General features: G+C 39.3%; 2 protein-coding genes across 9 annotated transcripts in view; one reads left to right on the forward strand and one right to left on the reverse strand.

The window, feature by feature from the left end:
* Window positions 1–1147, reverse strand: part of nckap1 (NCK-associated protein 1) — a 37368-nt gene extending 36221 nt beyond the window's left edge. For 4 of the 6 annotated variants that reach the window (XM_085296163.1, XM_085296162.1, XM_085296161.1 and 1 more), the window contains exon 1: window positions 774–1147. In XM_085296163.1, the coding sequence (XP_085152289.1) occupies window positions 774–881 (108 nt within the window). In that variant the 5' untranslated portion in view covers window positions 882–1147. The remainder of the gene's footprint in view (window positions 1–773) is intronic. The other 2 variants (XM_085296165.1, XM_085296164.1) reach the window with 1 other exon arrangement.
* On the forward strand, window positions 10–19570 carry LOC146560743 (dual specificity protein phosphatase 19-like). Of its 3 annotated transcripts, none has more exons than XM_085296169.1 (6): window positions 10–532; window positions 2070–2083; window positions 2296–2548; window positions 10232–10278; window positions 12430–12582; window positions 18765–19570. In XM_085296169.1, the coding sequence occupies exons 3-6, from the start codon at window positions 2320–2322 to the stop codon at window positions 18945–18947; spliced, it is 612 nt and encodes a 203-aa protein (XP_085152295.1). In that variant the 5' UTR covers window positions 10–532; window positions 2070–2083; window positions 2296–2319; the 3' UTR covers window positions 18948–19570. The 3 variants fall into 3 exon arrangements, with proteins under 3 accessions (XP_085152295.1, XP_085152294.1, XP_085152293.1); XM_085296168.1 differs by having other exon boundaries at window positions 11–532; window positions 1977–2083; XM_085296167.1 differs by lacking the exon at window positions 2070–2083 and having other exon boundaries at window positions 11–532.
* The last annotated feature ends 528 nt before the right edge of the window (window positions 19571–20098 follow it).

The raw sequence follows: 20098 nt of genomic DNA on the forward strand, positions 1-20098 counted from the left end.
ATTTGTTCGGTAATCAGTTGAAAATAACAATCGAACGTCCAATTAACCGACTTTACTCGTTACTTTCGCTTCATTTTTTTCCACAATTAGTGTACCCAGCTAAACTAGGTACCTGCCAGCTAGGTCTGAAAAAAGCATCGAGTTCGGTTATGTATATGTCAGTGACTGGGGTGAACTAACAGGCTGCCTGCAGCTGGAGTTTGGCGTTTTAGCTCTTGGTGGAGGGGAGACGACGCCCGACTCCTAGCTTCATTAGCAGTTAGCTTAACTAGCAGCCGCCGCCATTATAGCGGCCAACGACGGCAGCTAGCTTCCACCACTAACGCAGGCCCAGGGATTTAAGGGGCTTGTTTGGCTGTTTCGGTTCTTTTTGTTTATCGCGCTACCCATTACAATCAACTCCCATTTTGATTAATCTAACCGAAAATCAGTTCACGTCGTAAATCCAATGGCCAGCTTTACCGCAAGCTAACGTGACAGCTAGTGGCTAGCTGTGCCCACAACCTGCTTCCAGGGATACCAAAGGGATAACGTAAGTGTCGTTTGACGCACATAAACACGCAGTTAGTAAAATAATAATAATGCCTAATGTCTAAAATGAGACCTAAAAGTCTTCTAACTGCTCATGCCGTGAGAGTAGCAATCAGTGCTAGCTAATCCCATATATCTCCCTGATGTTAATTTGGGATGTCCGTAAAAAAAAAAAAAAAAAAATCTGTTCAAAGACTTGTATGCGATCAATGGGGGGCACAGCCTTGCGTGTGTGTGCGAACCTTTTTAATATTGTAAACACGGGTCAGCATCCCGATGCCTCTGTCGTTGAGGATGGTGAGTTTTTCTGCCAGTTTCTGCTGGCTGGGCTGGATCACTCCCCGAGACATCTTCTCCTCGCTGTTCGCCTAAATCTCCAAAGCAATCCAGTAAAAATTCCACAAATCTCCGCAGTCTTGTTCCGTAAAAATAGGGAAGAAATGGAAACTATGATTTATGTCGTTATTAGATTAAATTTCGCCCATGTTCAACCAGCTTCCTGTACTCCACCCCACCGTCTCCCTGCCTGTTTTTCTTTTTTTTTTTCGTTCCCTGGATGAGGAGTTGTCCTGGTTTTCACAACGAGGCTGGCTAATGCTGCGTTCACGGACCCTCGTTAATTTTTTTATTTTAAAGACTTGGCGTATACTTCCAGATGATGCTAAGATTTGTTTTTATAACAGAAGTTGGCAAATTCATTTGGTACACCACCTAAACATTAACAGCTCATAACAAAGTAGTTTAAATAAGTAGAATAGGGGTCTGTCACATCAACCGTCTGTATGTTCCCTTCCCTGGGCTCTTCCTTTTCTTCTTATCTTATCTTCAACATCCTTTTTCCATTATATCCACTCCTCCTCCTCTGTACATATCAAAACCATCTCATCCTTGCCTTTCTAACTTTGTCTCCAAACCCTTCAACCAGAGCTGTCCCTGAGATGTACTCGTTTAAAAAAAAAAAAAAAAATCCTGATCATCCTGGTCACACCCAATGAAAATCTTAGCATCTTCAACTCTGCCACCTCCAGCTCAACCTCCTGTCCTTTCTGTTTGTGCCATCATCTCCTAATCATATGTCATAGCAGGTTTCACTATCACTACCTCTGCTCATTGCAGCTATTAAAAAATAAGTAGAAGAGTATATGACTCAATAAAACCAAATAGAATATGACAGGGCAAAAAAAAAAAAAGATGAAAAATAGTTCAAAATCAAAATAAATGCAATAAACAGAGATAAAAAAAAATATTAAGTAGAAGTATAATTTTCTAGCAGTCAAACCGGGCCTTTAAAAATCTGACAAATTTACTATTTTATTTTGAGCATTTGAACGTATCACATTGTGACGTAGCTTCCGATTCAGCTGTCAGTCGCAGGAGCTTACATTTTCTCACAGATTGTTTCGTTTTTTAATTTTTTTTTTTTATCTTGTATTAAAAAAATAAAGCTGTGATAATGTGAGATTCTACTGCAGCGATGGCATAAAGCCCTTTTAAGGCAACAGCGGTCTAATCTTTTGCGGAAATTTGATTGAATCCAGTCCATTTAAACCAGGTTAGTACAAAAGTAGAGAAACTAACGTGTGATGTGTTTACATTCAGACATCAGCTTCACTTGTTACAGACATCAGTGCCTTCCCTTTTCAGTTTAACATTTCTTGTGGCATACACAGTTTTAGCCCAGTTTGTGTAACTATACATTACCAATACTTAACAAATCAATTACAAACTTAATGCTTCAGCTAAATATACGTTTGCATGTTTCAGGCCAGTCTTGTAAACTTTGTTGAGATGCATTCACTGGCTCAGGAGATCCACGGCTTCGCGAAAGACCGACTGAAGAAACAGTGCACGCGTGTTACCACAGTGACAGGCAAAAAGCTGCTGGAGAGGAGGAGTGATGGAGGAGAGGGAGATGTGGAGCTGGTTGAAGAGCTGGAGGATGGAAATGGGTGTGGATTTGTAGAAGATAACAGCCTGGACCTCCAAGTTGGTGTCATCAGACCGTTCCTCCTGCTGGGTAATCTCTGTAGCACCATTCTTACAAATGCTTTTTTTTTTCAGTGCTAATCCCACCACATGATTGCACTATTCTAGAACCAGATCGATATATCTGTTGGGCATTATTAGCAGTTGACCTATTGGCCTATCGCACGTATATATCTGCATATAGATTGTCTGATATGCACCAATATTTTCACAAAACATAACACAGAAATCTCTCATCGCTGTCTGCTGATTACACATAGAGTGTCAGCAGTTTTGCATTTTGAATATTAAAGCATGCAAATCTATTTTAGGAACCCTCAACAGAAAACAGTGAATCTGGGAATATGCATAGGTTCAACAGAAATTGACACAGTATCTGGGTCTAACAAGTAAAGTAGCTGCAGAAGTGTTGTAAACCTATATTCTTTCTCATGGCTGGCAGGGGGCAAAAATAATTCAAGTTGTCTAGAAGTCTATGGAAAAACAGCCCTACTTCTCACTTTTTCTGTAAGCTCAGTAAACCCTTTCCTGATGGGTTTGTGGTCTCAGTCGCTAGGTTCAAGACTCATTTAACAGAGCATGATGGTCATTTTCTAAATTGTCATCCAGTTTAGCGTAAAATTAGTGATAAAACAGGGTATGTGGCTATCTTGTGATTTGTAAGTCAATATCCTGTCAAGCATAATTGCTCAGTTTTCTCAGTCGATTTCACCTATTGGCTTCTGAGTCTTAAAAGAGTCTAGTGTGGTGCGCCGGTTGAGATCGCTGGAACGAGCAGGCGACCATATGCCACAAGGCTGAGAGCGGATGACCCGGGTTCGAGTCCAACCTGCGGCCCTTTGCCGCATGTCTTCCCCTCTCTCTTCCCTCCACTTTCCTGTCAGTCTTCACTGGCCTTATCAAAGCTAAAGCCTTAAAAAAAATCAAGACAGAATGGCCCTGGTCAGATGGTGGATTCAAACCAGGACCTCCTTGCTGTGAGGCTAACCTGTGTAAAACAACATAGTTAAAGTAAAACCATCACAGGCGCATAGTAAGGGCCTTCAGCTGTGCAAACATTTATATATATATAAAGCGTTCTTTAGGGCAGCGGGGTTGAATAACTCTGAGTCACATGGCTCTGTTGTAACTGACAAGTTATTGTATGAGCATGCAGCGTCCCTCAGTTTTCACACGTGAACAAACAATTTGAGGAGAATAAGCGGCAGATATTTTCCATGCTTCTCCTTTGTCACGTCTAACACTTGGGAGAAAATAGTCCACTTCAGAAGCATATGCACTTCCGGAAGTACTCTGTGTACTTTACATGAAGAAGCTGCCTGGACAGAGCATGCAGGATGCATGTCACCCACTCTCTAATGGTACATTTACTGGAATATTAGCCATGCTTTTCACACAGTGATACAACTGGACAGCACACAGGCTTTTCATAGCAGGATTCAATATACAGTAAATGGTATAACATGGACAGAAATAAGAAGTTGATGTGATTTTGCCCCAAAACAAGATTTTAAAAAGCTTTTTTTTCCACATGGACATTTTACCTCTACCACCATCTTTACTGTTGCTGAACCTTCCCACAGATTTAAATTCAGGACTCTTATAATGTCTCTGTGCAGATCCAGTTACTGTGGCAATGACTTAACATTATTAATTCCTAATAATGGATAAATCATTGTTGTTAATTTTCAATTTGTCCAAAGATAAATGTTGACTTGCCCGTTTAGCTGGAGGATGCAGCTTTCCACATGTCAGCATGCATCCATCCTGAAGCGTCCTTGAGCTTGACATTGAATTCCCACCCTGCTCTGAGGTGCTGTTCACATCTGTAACTAACGCTGCGCTTTGACCTCACTGCGAGAAACAATCGACGAGAGAGTTTCTCAGCAGGGATCAATAAAATATTACATCTGTCTGGCTCAACAGAGGTGACTCTCTTCCATACAGTGATCCATGCGCTTCAAACATTAAAACCTGTTTTCATTCCCCAAAGTACCTCAGTGGTCACATCAACCTGTTATCAGACTGTACAGGATGATAGGGCATGTGTTAATAGTTCTCTGATATTTTTGTAACTGCCTGTGAGAGTATCTCTGTTTTTTTCAGTGCTCTTGTGACAGATTTTCATTGTATATTCTGTAAATAGAGTACAGTACAGCTCTGTCAGGCTGGAGGCGAGTTCCTCTCTGAAGGCTTTGTGCAGACTCCCTCAGTTGTCTTTGGCGTGATGCTGTGATATTGCTAATATTTATAATGTGTTGCTGTCCTCTGGCTACAATCCACTGACAGTTATTATATTTTGACATACACATAGATATCATCCAATTTAAACCAGCTCCTATATTTCCACAATATCAGTTAAAAAAGTAAACAAAAAAAACGTTTTACGATTTTATATTTCTTGCAGAGTGTCAGGTCATGGAAATGACATTCGTTCCCCCTTTTAGATGCATTTAATATGAAGCTATAGCCAAAGAAGAGTCATAGTATAATAGTATGCCTGGCAACATTCTAAAATTAAAATAAACTACCTACTAAAAGTCTTTCAAAGCGTTCCAACCTACAGGTTTGCGTGTTTTTCATTTAACCCAAATGTCTCTAGTGCTGTAGAAAATTTGTTGAGCTTCTATTTTTAACGTGTAGAAAGGCTGACGGCATCCCCCTGTTTCCAGTCTAGCTATGTGCTGGTGCTTAATATTTTTGATCTTTCAAGCAAATGCAATGTTGAACTGATTTGTGTTTGACTGAAGGTAATAAAACATAGGAAGTATCTCATATGAGCAACTTTGGAATCTTGAAACAGAACATTTTACTTTAAATAATTCAATAAATGCAATTTATTATTCTCATTTTTATTAGTAGTAGTAGTATTACAGCCACTGGCTTAAACTAACATTATTTTCCTTTGACCGTGGCCTTGAACATCTTTTGAAAAGAAACGCCCAAAAAAGTCTTCAAGAAAAATCCCTCACACACATACTGTAGGAGAAATTCCCTTCCTTTATCTGGAGACCTAAAAATGACCGTGTGTAGTGCATCTGATCTATGAAGGCAAAGATTGTTCCTCTTCTAGTTTTTAAGAGACAGGATGGAGATAAAAATATAAAAAATAGCAATCGATTAAGACACATTTTTTCCAAATCTCATTATTTTTAGAATAAAAATGGACTCTTTTTTCCCATTATTGATTCAAATGCATCTACAACAACATCTGCAGGCAAGAGCAGAGAAGTTATTCTCTGTGTGTGTGCGGGGTATTCATTGGGATGATCTGCAGTTTTTTTCATGGTACATGTCGCTTTAAGGGAGGATTCTCCCTCACCAATTAATAACACAGATACAATTTTCACTGATAAGCAGAAACATGTAATAATGATATACAAAAATAACTAAATGGAAATGCAGTGAAAATCAATAGAAGAAGTATCGACTTAATTTAAAGGTTTTGGGGCAAAGTCTGCCAACTAAAAAATGAAAGTGGCAAAACCTCAGTCACACAGGCCTGGAGACCAGTTGGTGACGCTCTGGCACCCTCAGTTGCTACGGGGGAAATGTACAGTGATGAAAGAAAGTATTTCTCTCCATCCTGACTTCCTTGTTTTTTGTCATATTTGTCACACTAGAATGTTTCAGGCCATTAAACAAATTTTAATATTAGACACTGATAACCCGAGTAAATACAAAATACATTTTTTCAATGATGATTTCATTTATTGCAGGTCTGGGCTCTTTTGTGACCTCCTGGATGAGTTGTGGGTGCGTTCTTGTTGTAATCTTCATAGGCCGACTTCTCCTGGGAAGGTTCACCATCAGTTTTCTCCTTGATGGCTTTGTCACCCGTTCCAGACTGATAGATCACTTTGGTTCTCATCTGTTCTCGAGTTTCTTTAGCCAGTGGCATGTTGTGTTGCTTTGGGTTCACAGACAACTCTCTAGGTCTGCATAAATGAGGCTTTAGCGATTGATTTTGCAGTAGTGGCCAAAAACCAGCTGGCAGATAATCGTGCATTACACATTTTAACCTCGCAACTGGCGGTTTTCAACTTACCTCTAAGGCTATATGACTGGGGCCTAACTTTAATGTGTCTTCATCCCCTGTGCAGTAATTGTTACAACAGAAACAGTAACAACTAAACGCTGTTTTTGAACCCTCTCATGTTGGGGAGCTCTCTCCATTAATTTGATACTCACTTTTATTTTACTTTTGGTTTCTGTGACTCTACCACTTCACCTTATGCCTTCCCTTTTAACAACAGAGCTCGTTTTCTTTTGGCGGATTGTATCCACCGTTACTTTGTTTCCACTTTCCACCATGTCAGCTACGTGGGGAAAACTACAGGAAATAAAAGTGCTTTCCTCTTCTCGGTGAGAGCCAGTCTAATTGTTGACCACATTAATATTCAGTTGGCTATTATACTGTGCAATAATAATAATTTATTATAAGTTAAAAACATGTCTACCTCTGCTTTAATAACACCAGCACATTGAGTCTATTGATTTTTTAATAACATCTGCCACACACCACTAAAAATATGATGGACATCTGTCTACTCTTCTTTAGCAGACTCGCTGAACAAGGTCCCCTGTCAGACTCTTATTTAAAAAGTGCTCTAAAAATCCTGGCATCCTTTCACAGATGTGTCAGTGTAAATCGTCTCCTTCTATACTGATGAGACATATGGGCCGGAGCAGGCTTATTTCCAAACACATGCTCAATCCTTTGGCTTTAGATGTGCATCTCAGCACCATGAGTTTGGCATTACGTAAAAGTGGATTGGCTAATGCAAAGAGTGCAAATGTTGCTACTTTGAAGACAGTAAGCTGAGAATCCACCCTGGAAAGTCTGGAGCAAGTGCTTCCATCATATTCTGCTTCCTGCCCATATGTCTCCCTCACATAATTACCCAGCTCCTGCTACTCAAGACTTCCACTGCTGTCTTCATGAGGAGTTATTTGACAAATGGAAAGAGATCATTGCTCCATTTTAACTGTCTCCCTGCGTGATTTCCTTTCTCAGTTGAAACTGGAGTGCTGTTGCCTTTTTGTTTTTTACTTTATTGTCTGCAAAACAATAAGCATGGTCAAGGATATTGCAGAGACACAAAACAAATACAAAACAAACAAGACTGAATCATTATATCTATACCTGCTTGTGTCCCACAATGTCTGACCAGGGGGTTGCATCAGAAGAGGTGGGAAGGTGGTGGAAAAAATGCCAAAGTAATCATTCTTACCACCTCCATCACGGCTACAAGTAATGATAATAAATCAGTCGGGGTAAGTAGTGTGTTGGTCCCTGCCACTGGCAGAGAGGCAGGGACAGGGCACCGCCTGGAGCTCTAGAATGCCAAGGGCGGCGGAATATCTTTTTTTAATTAAAGATTATCTTTATTAAAATCACCCCTGTGTGATTAACACCATATTTTCCACTTGCTGTCATTTGTGTGGAGATATTTTAATTTATTCTCTCTGATTTTGGTCCTTTTTGAATCAACTTCAGAGCTCCATAGGAAGAGGCTGGCCCAGGGGGTTTGCTCCCTTTCAAAACCAGACCCTGAGGAATGAGCCAGTTTAGTAGGGACAGAATTCTTTCACTGCCTTCACTTCAGCAGGTTTTGTAAGTGTTCCTCATAAAGGCTTCCCTCATATGCTGATTGTCTGATTTGGTTTGCTTTAGAAAGCTAGTTGTGATTTCTTTCTTGCTTTGGTCTTAGTTCACCCTGGAGTAATTTGCTTTCAGTTATTCTCACATCCTTCCTATGCACGTCAGTGGAATGTTCACTGGTTAAAAGAATGACTTGTCCTGGAAAGGGTAAAGCCACTGCCTTGATCACTACCCTTTCCTCCAGCTCTGTGAACATCCTACCTGCCCCTTCTCCTACAGTTCCTCTGACCATGATGAAAAATGTATGCATGACAATTTACAAAACTCAGAAATGGCACTACAAAAATATTCTTTAAATGAATGTGTGTATTTCCTGTGGCATACGCAAAGGAACAAAGAAGCAACACCACCACAAACACAAAGTAGCCCACATGTCACATACATGCATGTGCTATCACCACTGGTAAAGATAGGGCCACTAGTGACGTGTAAACTGACTACATTTACTCAAGTACTTTACAGTACTTGTATTTCCAGGTCATTCTACTTAACAGTTTTTGGATGCAAATACTGTTTTTGTTCTTCATACCATTATTTTCAAGCTTTAAATAATTACTATTTTGCTCATTTTAAACTATAAATCTGCTGCTATACAATTCTCTGTTATTATAGTTGAAAGTTTCAGGCAATATACAGTAATTAATATACATACATAGTAATTAAAATCTTCTCCTACTGCAACATTAAAGTAATATACACATTAATGAATCCATTACCATGATATACAAATAAAGTAATGAAAACAGTCACAGTACATACATTGTATGTGATTGTCAAAACTTTTGTAGTATTCCATTTACTTATGTAAAGTATCTAAATATTTGGTTTCCCAATTAGCAAAATGGGTTTCAATGCTTTTCAATTATCAGCCTTGCTCACTGTGTTATTTTGCATGTAACTCCATATGGATGACTCCACAGCGCTGCTTATAAGCTTAAATATACGCAGCCAGTGATTTCTTGACCGGTGTTCTGTTTCTCACTAAATATTCAAATGTCCCGTGATCCACCCTGACTTGTTCTCAGTCCCTCTCTGTGTTCAGTTGATGAGCATGATCAGTTCCATTTATTTTAGATACAGTAAGGTGATTTAGGTGGGGACAAGTGAGCAGCAGCTATAATAAAGTAACAATTAAAAGGGTTTGTGAGTGGGAGAGTGATAGGGAATATATATATCTGCTAATTTATGTATATGTATATAATAATAATAATGATAATGATAGTAATGATAATAATGCAGTTTTCCACCTACACTCTATGCTGCATTATTTCTTTTCAAATTTTGCTGATGAAGGTTTATTGTCATGAAATTGTCTCTTCTCGCAAAAAGAATCATGAACTTCCTTCTCTGCAGTGACAGATAACTCTGAATAGCTACTGTATTTCAGCAGTTTTTAAGCCTAGTCGAGTGTGACTACATACACAAATCATCTGATTCCTATCCCAGATTTTTTCTGTAGCTTTAAGCCGTTTTGCTCTTGGTTTTTGCTGACTGATATCTTCCCCGCTTGGTACTGCGGCTGTTCAAAAAGGGTTTTGTGTCTGCATGTTTTCTTATGAAGTGATATTGTTGCTGATATCCTTCAGCTTTTGCTTTCCCTGCAAAACTTGGCACCGCTTTAAAACATCCTCATATCGATAGGGTCAAAGGTGTCCTTTTCATGAGATAGTTGCTGTTTCCTGGTCTGTTTGATCATCTGTAATCTATTAAATGCCAGGAAATACCTTGCCTTGTTTCCCCACAACCCAAAGTCACTTCTTTAGATCATTCAGTCACAGTGTCTGGCATTGCTTTTAGTTGTGAAAATTCAAGTTTTACTCAAAAAAGCAGCACCCCAGTAAAGAAATATGACCAAATGGTACATTTTACTTCTCAGAGGTGTAAATAAACACAGTGTGCTGAAAATATTTCTATTATTAAATTGGTTTAAGCAGTTTTACGGCTGAGGAATTATCATCATGCTACAGGAAGCTTTATTTAAACACACTTGGTAGGCAGATGCATGCCCCATCTGTCTGCCTTCTTATCGAGTTGTTTCTGTCTTTTCAGGCTCTCAGGATGCAGCCCACGACATTGACACCCTGCAGAGATATAAGGTCAGTGCAGAGGGATCAATAGGGCGGGCATGCCCTTGCTTTGTTGTGATAGCATGTGTAGTGACATGAGATTAGAGGCAGCTATGTAGCTGAGCTTTCCTGCGGGTCAGCAGCAGCCAGCGAATAGCCAGAGGAGCTTCATGACTCATGCAGTGACAGTTTAGCACAGTAGAGGGAGTAAATGATTACAGTAAGTCTCAGCGCTGCTCCTCCACATCAGTGAAATGTGACTAGTCCTTCTCTGCAGTGGCTGCTCCCAGGCATGGGCATATTGCTGCCTGTGCACTCTCAGGATGATGAATTGGAGAGATTACGAATACCTTCACTTCCTGTTTCTAGGATGAAACCTTGGCTGTCTAAATTCAGGTTTTCTTAGATAGCTATTAAACTCAGGAGATTTGACAGCCTGCCCAAAGGCACTTTCTAAAAACCTGCTCTTACCAGTAGAACAATGCCTTTAAACACTGCAGTGGAGTATTTTGTTGGTAAATCTCACATTGAGACTGGCAGAATGTCAGATCTACTCACTGTAAAACGGACATATTATAGATATGATGCTACAGAGAGTAGAACGTCCATTTCCCAACCCAGCAAGAATATACTGGATAGCAGATTTGGTTAAAAAGTGAAAGGTGAAGAGTAGTCTTATTTTTAGAACTCCTATGGACAATCATGAAACAACCTACAGATTCCTACTTTTAGCCAGGAGGCAGCTTTGCAAACCATCCATTACCCAGTTAGAACCCCAAGTCACACGTTGATGTATATAAATGACAGAAGCGTGTTTTGTCAAACTATTGCCATCCTTCAATAGTTTGTCTGTCTGTACTAGATGCTGGGTTGATCAAATATCAATAAAACTAAAGACACACTCTAAAAATGTCATATTTTGATGTAATGTGTTTTTAAAGGCCTAGTTGCTCCAGGCAGGTTTAGCCAAAGAAAACAGCACCCAGTAGACATCTGGTGCTTGGTTGGTTTCCTGCAGTCATGGTTTTGATAGTGATCAACTCTCTGGTTGTCTGGCTTATTGCAGGCACATTTTCTACTGCTTGAAGTCTAACTGCGTTTGCCTTCCTATTCACTTTTCCATCTACAAAAAACTCCCACGTGGATGTCAAAAGCCAGACATTTAGCATGCAGACATAATTCTATTATTTATCATCATTGTGCCGTATGTCATTTTCTTTATTTTGAAAATCCACTGTAGGCAGCAACTACATTAACTGTGGTTTGTCAAAAGTGCATTTTATCCACCAAGGAATATCTGTAATAATGAAAAAATTATTGTTATCTAATCGGAACATACAGGGATATTTTAAAAGCTCAATCAATTAACAAGGTAAAAATTTTTCTTTTTACCTTGTGTGGCAAGACTCAAAACTTCTCTAAAACGAGGCTCACTTTCACTTTTAGCCAACATTACTTAAATAGGAGGAATAAGTACATCTGTTGGGACTATTTACAGCTACAGATTTATATATATTAAGTGTGAAAGTATTTACTGTAGCAGCAGGACAGAAAATAAACCACACTGTGTGTGTTTGATATGTTTTTAATACTTTTTAGGCAATAATATAGCTCTCTGGCATACTGGAATGAGATTTATCAGACTTTGATACACACACAATACTTCCGAGAAGGATCATTTCACTGTTGATTTTGGCCTTTAATGGGATTTGTTGTCAATAATAAAAAATATAGTGTAACGCCTAACTTGTCTCTTAACGCGGAAGAGGATGTTAGATGATACAAGTAGTCTAAAAGCAGAGCACATTAGTGCGACGCTGAGATGTAACGGAGGAGAGAATTTAGCCCTCTGAGGTAAGCTAAATTTAAGTGAGAGTAGACAGATACTGCAAAATGAATTGGAGCCATCTGTCTTCTTCCCTGCCTACACTCGCTCCCTCTTGCTTTCCTCACCCTTTCCTCTCCATCTCTCTCCCCTTTCCTTCTTTCTCCCTGTGCCTCTGCCCTCTCTCAGTCACATTCAGCTTGTGTCATGTCATCAATATGGCTGACAGAATATCTCTCTTACTCTTCCGTCAAGGCAAAAAGAGCTTTTAAAGCAAGTCAATGCTCAGGGGTCATTTGCTCAAGGAGTTTCATGTCTCTGCACCCACTCCCTCTTCCCCATGTCCCCTCTGTCAGGTATCTCATGTGCTAAATGTTGCATATGGAGTCGATAACCTGTTCCCAGATAAGATGGTCTATAAGACGCTCCAGATCCTGGACCTCCCAGAAACCGAGATCACTTCCTACTTCGAGGAGTGCAGGTCCTTCATAGATCAGACTCGGGAACAGGTACGTACACACAGTTAGAATAAAGTCATCCACTTCTATACGTGGATGGCAGTTATGGCGGCAGAGTTCTGCAGAGATGATGTTCTTTGCAGGCCAACCCTGGCATTGCTTTGGCTCAACTGACTATCCATAAACTTATGATTATTACAGAAATAAGCCCTATGGGATGTAAAGTTTTTGACACTTACACTTTGTGTTCAGCAAGATGAACTCCACAAATTTCTCCAATATCTTTTTGAAGCATAAAATGCAATCGCAAGACATGAAAGACTGATGTTAGGCTAAAAGGCGTGACATTAATGCATTTAATGTCACGCTTTTAATAACTTTAAATGTCTGCAGCCTTTATTATCCACAAACTTTATATCAGACATCTAACCAAAAATCCCTTTTAAGAAAACTTAAGAAAGCTGTTGTTTTTTATCAATACGTATGTGCATTTTCTTTCATGTGAATTTATAACTTTAATCTAGATCTAAAATCTGAGTTATTCTGGGAATATTACCCCTACTCCCCTTGCCCCTTAATTCTTTATTTTCTTTACCATAAGTGGGCCAAGGCGGGAGGGCTGGTGAATGTCAACAGGATCACAGATACCTGTGTATCCGCAGAGTGGTCACAGTGCCCACCCATGCTTCTCGTTGTCCATCACCAACGATGCCTGCAGTGAACACAAGAGCATCAGAACTGGGCCATGGAATAAATGACGTTGGGCTAATTTTCTTCCCAGAGACTAAAAAAAGCAAGCAATATTTAAACCAGCTTTTCCCAAACATGCTACTTTTATTTTGACAGCTTACATTATTTTACTTCCTCACACAAACAAAATGGTTTCTAATGATGATGTTAATAGTCAATTGTGTATCCTTTTTTGCTTCAACGAGTGTTGCACATCCTCAGCTTTCCCTACCCATTTTTCTTTGGCCAATATCTCAAGCTTCTTCAGATTTGATGGTCTTCTGGCATGGACATTGGTCTTCAGTTTACCTCAACTATTTTCAGTGGGATACAAGTCAGGACTTTGTCAGTAGGATTCACCTTGGAGTTCACCAGGTGCATGTTTTGGGTAGATAATGTTGATTTCTGATTAAATTATTCCTAAATTGTGAAAAAACAACTTGGAAGATGAAGGCTGATGAACCAGACCCAATTTTTCTGCAGACTGCTTGAAGCTTCCTTTACAAATCTCCACATCTTCTTCTTTCTTTATGTTTTCTTCCATCTTGATGAGATTCCCAGTTCCGGATGCACTGAAGCATCCCCACAGCATAATACTTTCACCACCATATTTCACTGTGGGGACAGTGTTACTAGGGTCTTAAGCCTCTTCCTTCTTTCTCCAAACATAAGAGCTCTAGTTTCGTCTCATCGGACTAAAGGGCGCGCTTCCAGTGAGCATAATCTTTCTCCGGGTTATCGTTAACATATTTCAGTCTGGCTTGAAGCGCAGAAGTGGAGTTTTGTTGGTCTGCTGCCTTGCAGTCTATTCCTGTGAAGGGTTCTAGTGATTGTCTTCTCTGTGACTACAATCCCTGATTTGCCTAAGTCATTCACTAGTCTTGGCAGTTGTTCTGGGGTCTTTAGACACATCTTTCACCAGTTTTCATTCTAGAGTCTTTGAAATATTTTGCTTCCTACCTCTGTCAGGCTTGTTCTGTACTTTGTGGCTGTCTTTGAATTTCGTGATGATACTTCTCACTCCTGTTTTTGGCACTTGGAAATGCTGTGATAACTTTGTATATCCATCTCCTCCTTTGTGAGCATCAATAATTCTTTTTCTCAAGTCTAAGCTGATTTCTTTTGTTTTTGGCAAGGTGCTTTCTCAAGTGACAACTCAAACCCTTGCTGAAGTTTTTATACTGCGAGTACAATGAAAGTTTTAACTTGATTTTAAAAGCTTTGACCATTACAAAGTTCACATCATTGCACAGCAGTGGTTTGTTCTATGGCTCAATAAAAAGGTCAGTTTATCAGGGGGGTAATAATATTCACCCTGGTATTTTTTGTTGTTGTAATTGTGTGAAAATAAAACTGATGTTTTCCAAGAACAATTAAAAAAAACAATTAGTATGCTTAGAAATGCTGAATTGAAAATGCTCTGTTAAATTTTTTTGACAAGAACTTTAAATTTCATGTTACAGGACATCTTACCCACAATCAATTCCTGCTCATTAAAATAGCACAGTTCATTCGCACGTGCCTCAATGATGCAGCAGTTGGTCGTCTATAGTTAGTACAAAACACTGCAGCAAAGCTCTTCACAAACCCATCGAACACATTACTCCAGTCCTCGCAGAATTACCCTGGCTTCCCATTCCTACAGAATCCAATTTAGGATTTTATTGATTGCTTTTAAACCACTACATGGTATGGCTCCACTTAATATCTCAGAACTCTTAACCCCCTGTTTCTGCGCCCGAACCCTTCAGATCAGAGAATCAATGGCTGCCACAGATTCCACGGTCCAGGCTTAAAATGAAGGGGATCCACATTGTTGCTGTTTTAGTTGCACCGCTGTTGAACGAGCTTCCTCTTATTATTAGATCAGGTAATAAATAAGATTTATTATTTTAGCTTCTGTATTATCAAGTAGACGATCAGTCCGTGTGTGTTACCGCCTGCCTGGACACTGGTGTCTATGTACACCCCTTTTGCGACTCTTGTGGCCTCTCTGAGCTTGATAATGCAACTGTTCTGCAAAACTAAATTACAAATGATTTCAGGAACATGACAAAGCACCCATGGTGTCGACTTGGCTTTGCTATTTCCCAGGCCTCAAACCCCACCTTGCAACCTAGAGGAATTAAAGGATCTGCTGCTAATGTCTCAGTGCCTGACAGCTTCAGACGTCTGTGGAGTTCATGCCTTAACAGGTCAGAGCTGATTTGGCAGGCAGAGGGAACGATGCACAGTATTAAGCAGGTGGTTTTAATGTTGTGGCTGATTGGTACATATAAACGACAAACTTGTCAGCTTTTATGGTTTTGCCAGATTAAATGAAAATGAAAAACAACACCAACATAAAAAAAAAGAAAATCTGATCTATTTAAAAACTCCTGCATCTACCTTCCCTGAGGAGATTCATGCAGCCTGAAAATGCCTTCTTTCATATCTGCTGGCTAATTTAACATGTCAGTGTGCGCACACAGCTATTCTGCTGCCTCACTGTGATGCATTTACACACATCTACAGGAGGCAGTTATCTGCAACTCAGCACAAAGGTGAGGTAGCAGGCCTGATTACCTTTTAAAAGCTTATGCTGGGGTCATCTAATGTAGTCTGCAAAGTAACATTTTGTGTGCTTTAACTCAATTTTCTCCTCAGTGATTTTACATGTTGTATGAAATACTTTTGAAGGGATTATTTGGCACGGACTTGCATCTCTTTCTGCTTGTGTGTGTGTGTGTGTGTGTGTGTGTGTGTGTGTGTGTGTGTATTGACCGTAAGCAGAACATAATGTGATGTGAGCGCTGATATGAAAACACTCAACTGGAGCGCAATGAAATAACAGCAAAACAAGAAACACTGACAAAACCAAATTAAGTCTCTGTGTTTGCTGTGATGGATTATGTAGCTCAGGCAATTTTCAGTCTGCAGAAGTTTTCTGTAGTTTTCTTTTGTAAAGAAGGAAAACAAGACCTAATATGTAACAATGCTGACTGAAGACACCAGCACAGATATTATAAGGGCAGATCAACCATTCTGAAAGATGGAAACTTATAAAAGAGAGGTCTTATACAGCACAATACAGATATTGTTCTGTGTGCACTTCAATAAATTGTATTTTTCCCAGTGGAACTGCTGGATATTGTTATATTTAAAAAAAAAAAAAAGAAAGCACTCTGATAGCATGCCACTTGCAGCAAGATCATTTAAATATCCTCTCCTTCCTGGGTACTGATGGACAGTAAAAATCAAAACTGCACTCACACGTTCAGTTCCACTTAATTTCAGCCTGGAAAGAGACTTCATTGTGCGACGGGAGATTTCGCTGTGAATAAAAGAGACAAAAAAGTGTCAATACACTGAGCTTCAGAAGTGAGCCGTGGGCCTGCACGCAAGATGTGGCTAGACTTTTAAAAAACATTTCCAGCAAGGCACTTTAGGCAGTAAAATAATTACATCAACATTAATATGTATCACAGTGCAAATTTTTGACACATTCTCACACAGTCCCAGATGCAGATTTGCTCTCTCTCAACTCGCTCTACATCATCCGTCTAATGCTCCTTCAGGAATATTAAGAAATCAGAAAATAACAAAATACAAAATACAGCGAAATTTATCTTTAAGCTTTAATAAATAGCATAAAAACATATTTATTCACCTTTACTCACGACCGGTATGTGGCCACATAAAAAGCTCACTTTGTGCGCTAACATTAAGAGAAATCGTCGTATGAAAATCTTTTGTGAATCAAAGTTTTATTTATACCATTCAAATTCTTTTTAAAATTTTGTTTTAGTTGACAGATTTCTTCTTTAGAGACAAAGTGATCTTTGTGAACTTAGAGTCACCCTTGTACTTCAGTGTAATGCTTTTACTTAACTCTGTTTTACTGAAGTGGGGAGTAGAAACCTCAGCCATACGGTCATGTGAAAAAGAAAGCATGTCTAAGAAAGCATATCTTTCATTTCTAAGGTTTCACATGTCAGGACATAATAAAAAATAATTAGATCCTTTGCAGAAGAATGATCTTGTTCATTGTGGAATAATGGACGTAAAATTCTTTGGAAATGCCCTTAAAGCCCTTCCCAGATTGATGGGCAGCAACAGTTGCTTCTTTAACATCATTGCCGATGTCTGTCCTCCTTTGCATCATGTTAACACACACACGAGAATGCTGCAGATGAAACGTGCATTTATAGAGGTGGTCACACTTTCTGATCATCAGTTCATCAGGTGCATCTGATTACCAGCAGCTGACGGCTATTCACCCTTTTAATTCCCAGGGAAGCTTAAAACCAAAGTGTACACCTCAACCCAATTGAAATGCTGTGACGGGACAAAGAACAAAATTGTTCCACAAAAAGTCCTAGAGAAAACAAATGGTGCTAAAGATGGTCTTTCACACACTCCTGCATTTTGGCATCTGCATTGATTTTTGTTAAATGAATACAGTTTAAAATACTAAGTCTTGTTGTTCATATGAGATTGTTTGCCGCTGTCAGCAGGAGCTGACTGTGTCTTGAGTGAATAGTGGGACCCAATTGCAGACACGGAAGGAGACGGAACTGCGTTTCAAATAAAAGACGAGCCGTTTATTCAGGCTGATTAAACATGAGTACAAAAATAAAGCAAAAAGCGAACAGGGGCGAAAACTAAAGTAAAACCTAAACTGGGGAAATTAAACTGTGGTAACTATAATTCAACTATAATAACTATGACAACAGATATGAACATGATTCTGACCAGGAACGTGCGAGAAACTGTGATGAGGAAAAAAAACAAAACAAAACACAAGGACACAACCTGAGCAGAATCATGAAGTACATGGAACTTGATGTGACGTGATGGGAGCAAACACAGACAACCTGACAAACACTGAATGAAAACACACACACTAAATACACACAGGAGGTGTTAAGGGGAAGTGGAAACACATGAGGAAACAGCTGACACAAATTAACATAACAACGTCACAGGGATAGAGTAAAACTAAACACATTGAACAAAGAAACACAAGACTTTCAAAATAAAACAGGAAACATGGAGAGACTTAGATATGACAACACAGGCTTGACAACATGAGACATGCGGACAAGAAACACATGACATATTGACACAGAAGACAAGAGTAGACTGGAAACCTAAACTAGAATAAGACTAAGAAGAATAAGAAATCAAAAATACAAAATAAACTGAAAATGCTCGGTCACAGACCCAGCACCTGACATTGTTTCTACTTTTAAGACTTGCTAAGGAACAGATAATTGTTTTGAATAACTGTGTACTAGTTTTCATGGTTTTTAAATGCCTTAAAGCCTCAAACTGATCTTGTAAATGGCTAAATGGTTGTTTGAAACTGACCAATTTTATGTTTAGAGTGTTATATATTTTCTTTAGTAATTTTAATTTACCATGAGGACAGGTTGTGATTGAAGTCGAGATGTGAAATCCTGACTTTTCTTAATGTTTACTGTGTCTGTTTTTGGTCTTACAGTCACATTCTCTTTCCACAGGGCGGTGTGGTGCTGGTCCACTGTAATGCTGGCGTGTCCCGCTCTTCCTCCATCGTGATTGGGTATCTGATGCTGAGGGAGGAGCTTTCATTTGATGATGCATACAGCCAGGTTAAGCTGGCGAGGCCATCGATTCGCCCAAACCCCGGCTTTTATCAGCAGTTACAGAAATACAAATCCTAAGGGTCTAAAAGTCTGTTTTTTGCTTTTAAAACTGTGTGACAAAATCAAAATTATAACTGGAGCACTAATGGGAAGTCTTTGCCCTGTGATAACATCACAAACATTTTTATGTGGGAACTATTTTCTTTCTACTCAATTACACTCGCCAACCATTTCACTTTCCAGGAGATAGTTTTCAGCTACTTCTAATGACGCTCATGCTTGTGACAGGGTGACGGGTGTCCTACTGTGTTGAGCAGCACTGTTAGCTAGCTGCATGCTTGTTTAGGTTGGCAGATGTAGAAAGCAAAAACAAGATAGTTCCTTTATAAAATGACATGGCCTGCCTAACCAGGCCAATATTTCTGGAACGAGACATCGCCTCTGAGTGTTTTAAGTCTTCATTAAAACACCATATGGCAACTGCCATTTAATTCCATTATAGTAAGAAACAGCAGACATTTCTGTAGTCAGTATCTCCCAAACTGTTTGACTCACACTAAAACAGTCTAAAAAGACAAATATGTCTACAGGGCAGAGGAAGAACATGAGCATTTGATTTTACATGCGGCTCCCCTTGAAACATTGCAGTTTTGATTTTTATGTAAATGAATCTGCCGATAAGTAATAAACATTTGCATGCCTAGTGCTAGTAAGTGTGTTATTTTTAAACTTCAGCATTGTCTCTTTGTAATACAGTTGAAAAAATATGGTTAAAGCTCTACTGGGAAATTGACTTACTATTTGATTTGTTAATGTTAGACACAGCTATTTGCTTTGCAGTATAGATTGTCTTCTAATTAAAGACGCACCGGTTTTCCTGAGGTACTACTTGATACCTTTCTCAACTACACAAACAAGTACACCATCAATTATAATGATTGCCCTCACTGCAGCGTTGTCTCTATCAATTTCACAACTTTGCAAAGTTGATGTGCTAACCCCGCTCTCCTGAAATAATTAGCTTGTAATTAGCTTGTTAGATAATGAGGGAGAATCCAGTTGGCTCGCATGCTAATCGACAAATACCGCTGGGGTGAGCTCCTAACACTGCAAACACACAGCACACAAAAGTATTATATCCTAATGTTCACCGTTTGAATGGATATAAAGGCTACAGGCCAGATGTGTGTTTGTTGTTCAGCTGGCTGAGAACGTTTACAACGGATTAT

The sequence above is a fragment of the Mchenga conophoros genome, linkage group LG13, assembly GCF_057382185.1.
Source record: "Mchenga conophoros isolate Kocher_MC1m ecotype Shallow Benthic linkage group LG13, M_conophoros_male_GT1.1, whole genome shotgun sequence".
Lineage (NCBI taxonomy): Eukaryota > Metazoa > Chordata > Actinopteri > Cichliformes > Cichlidae > Mchenga > Mchenga conophoros.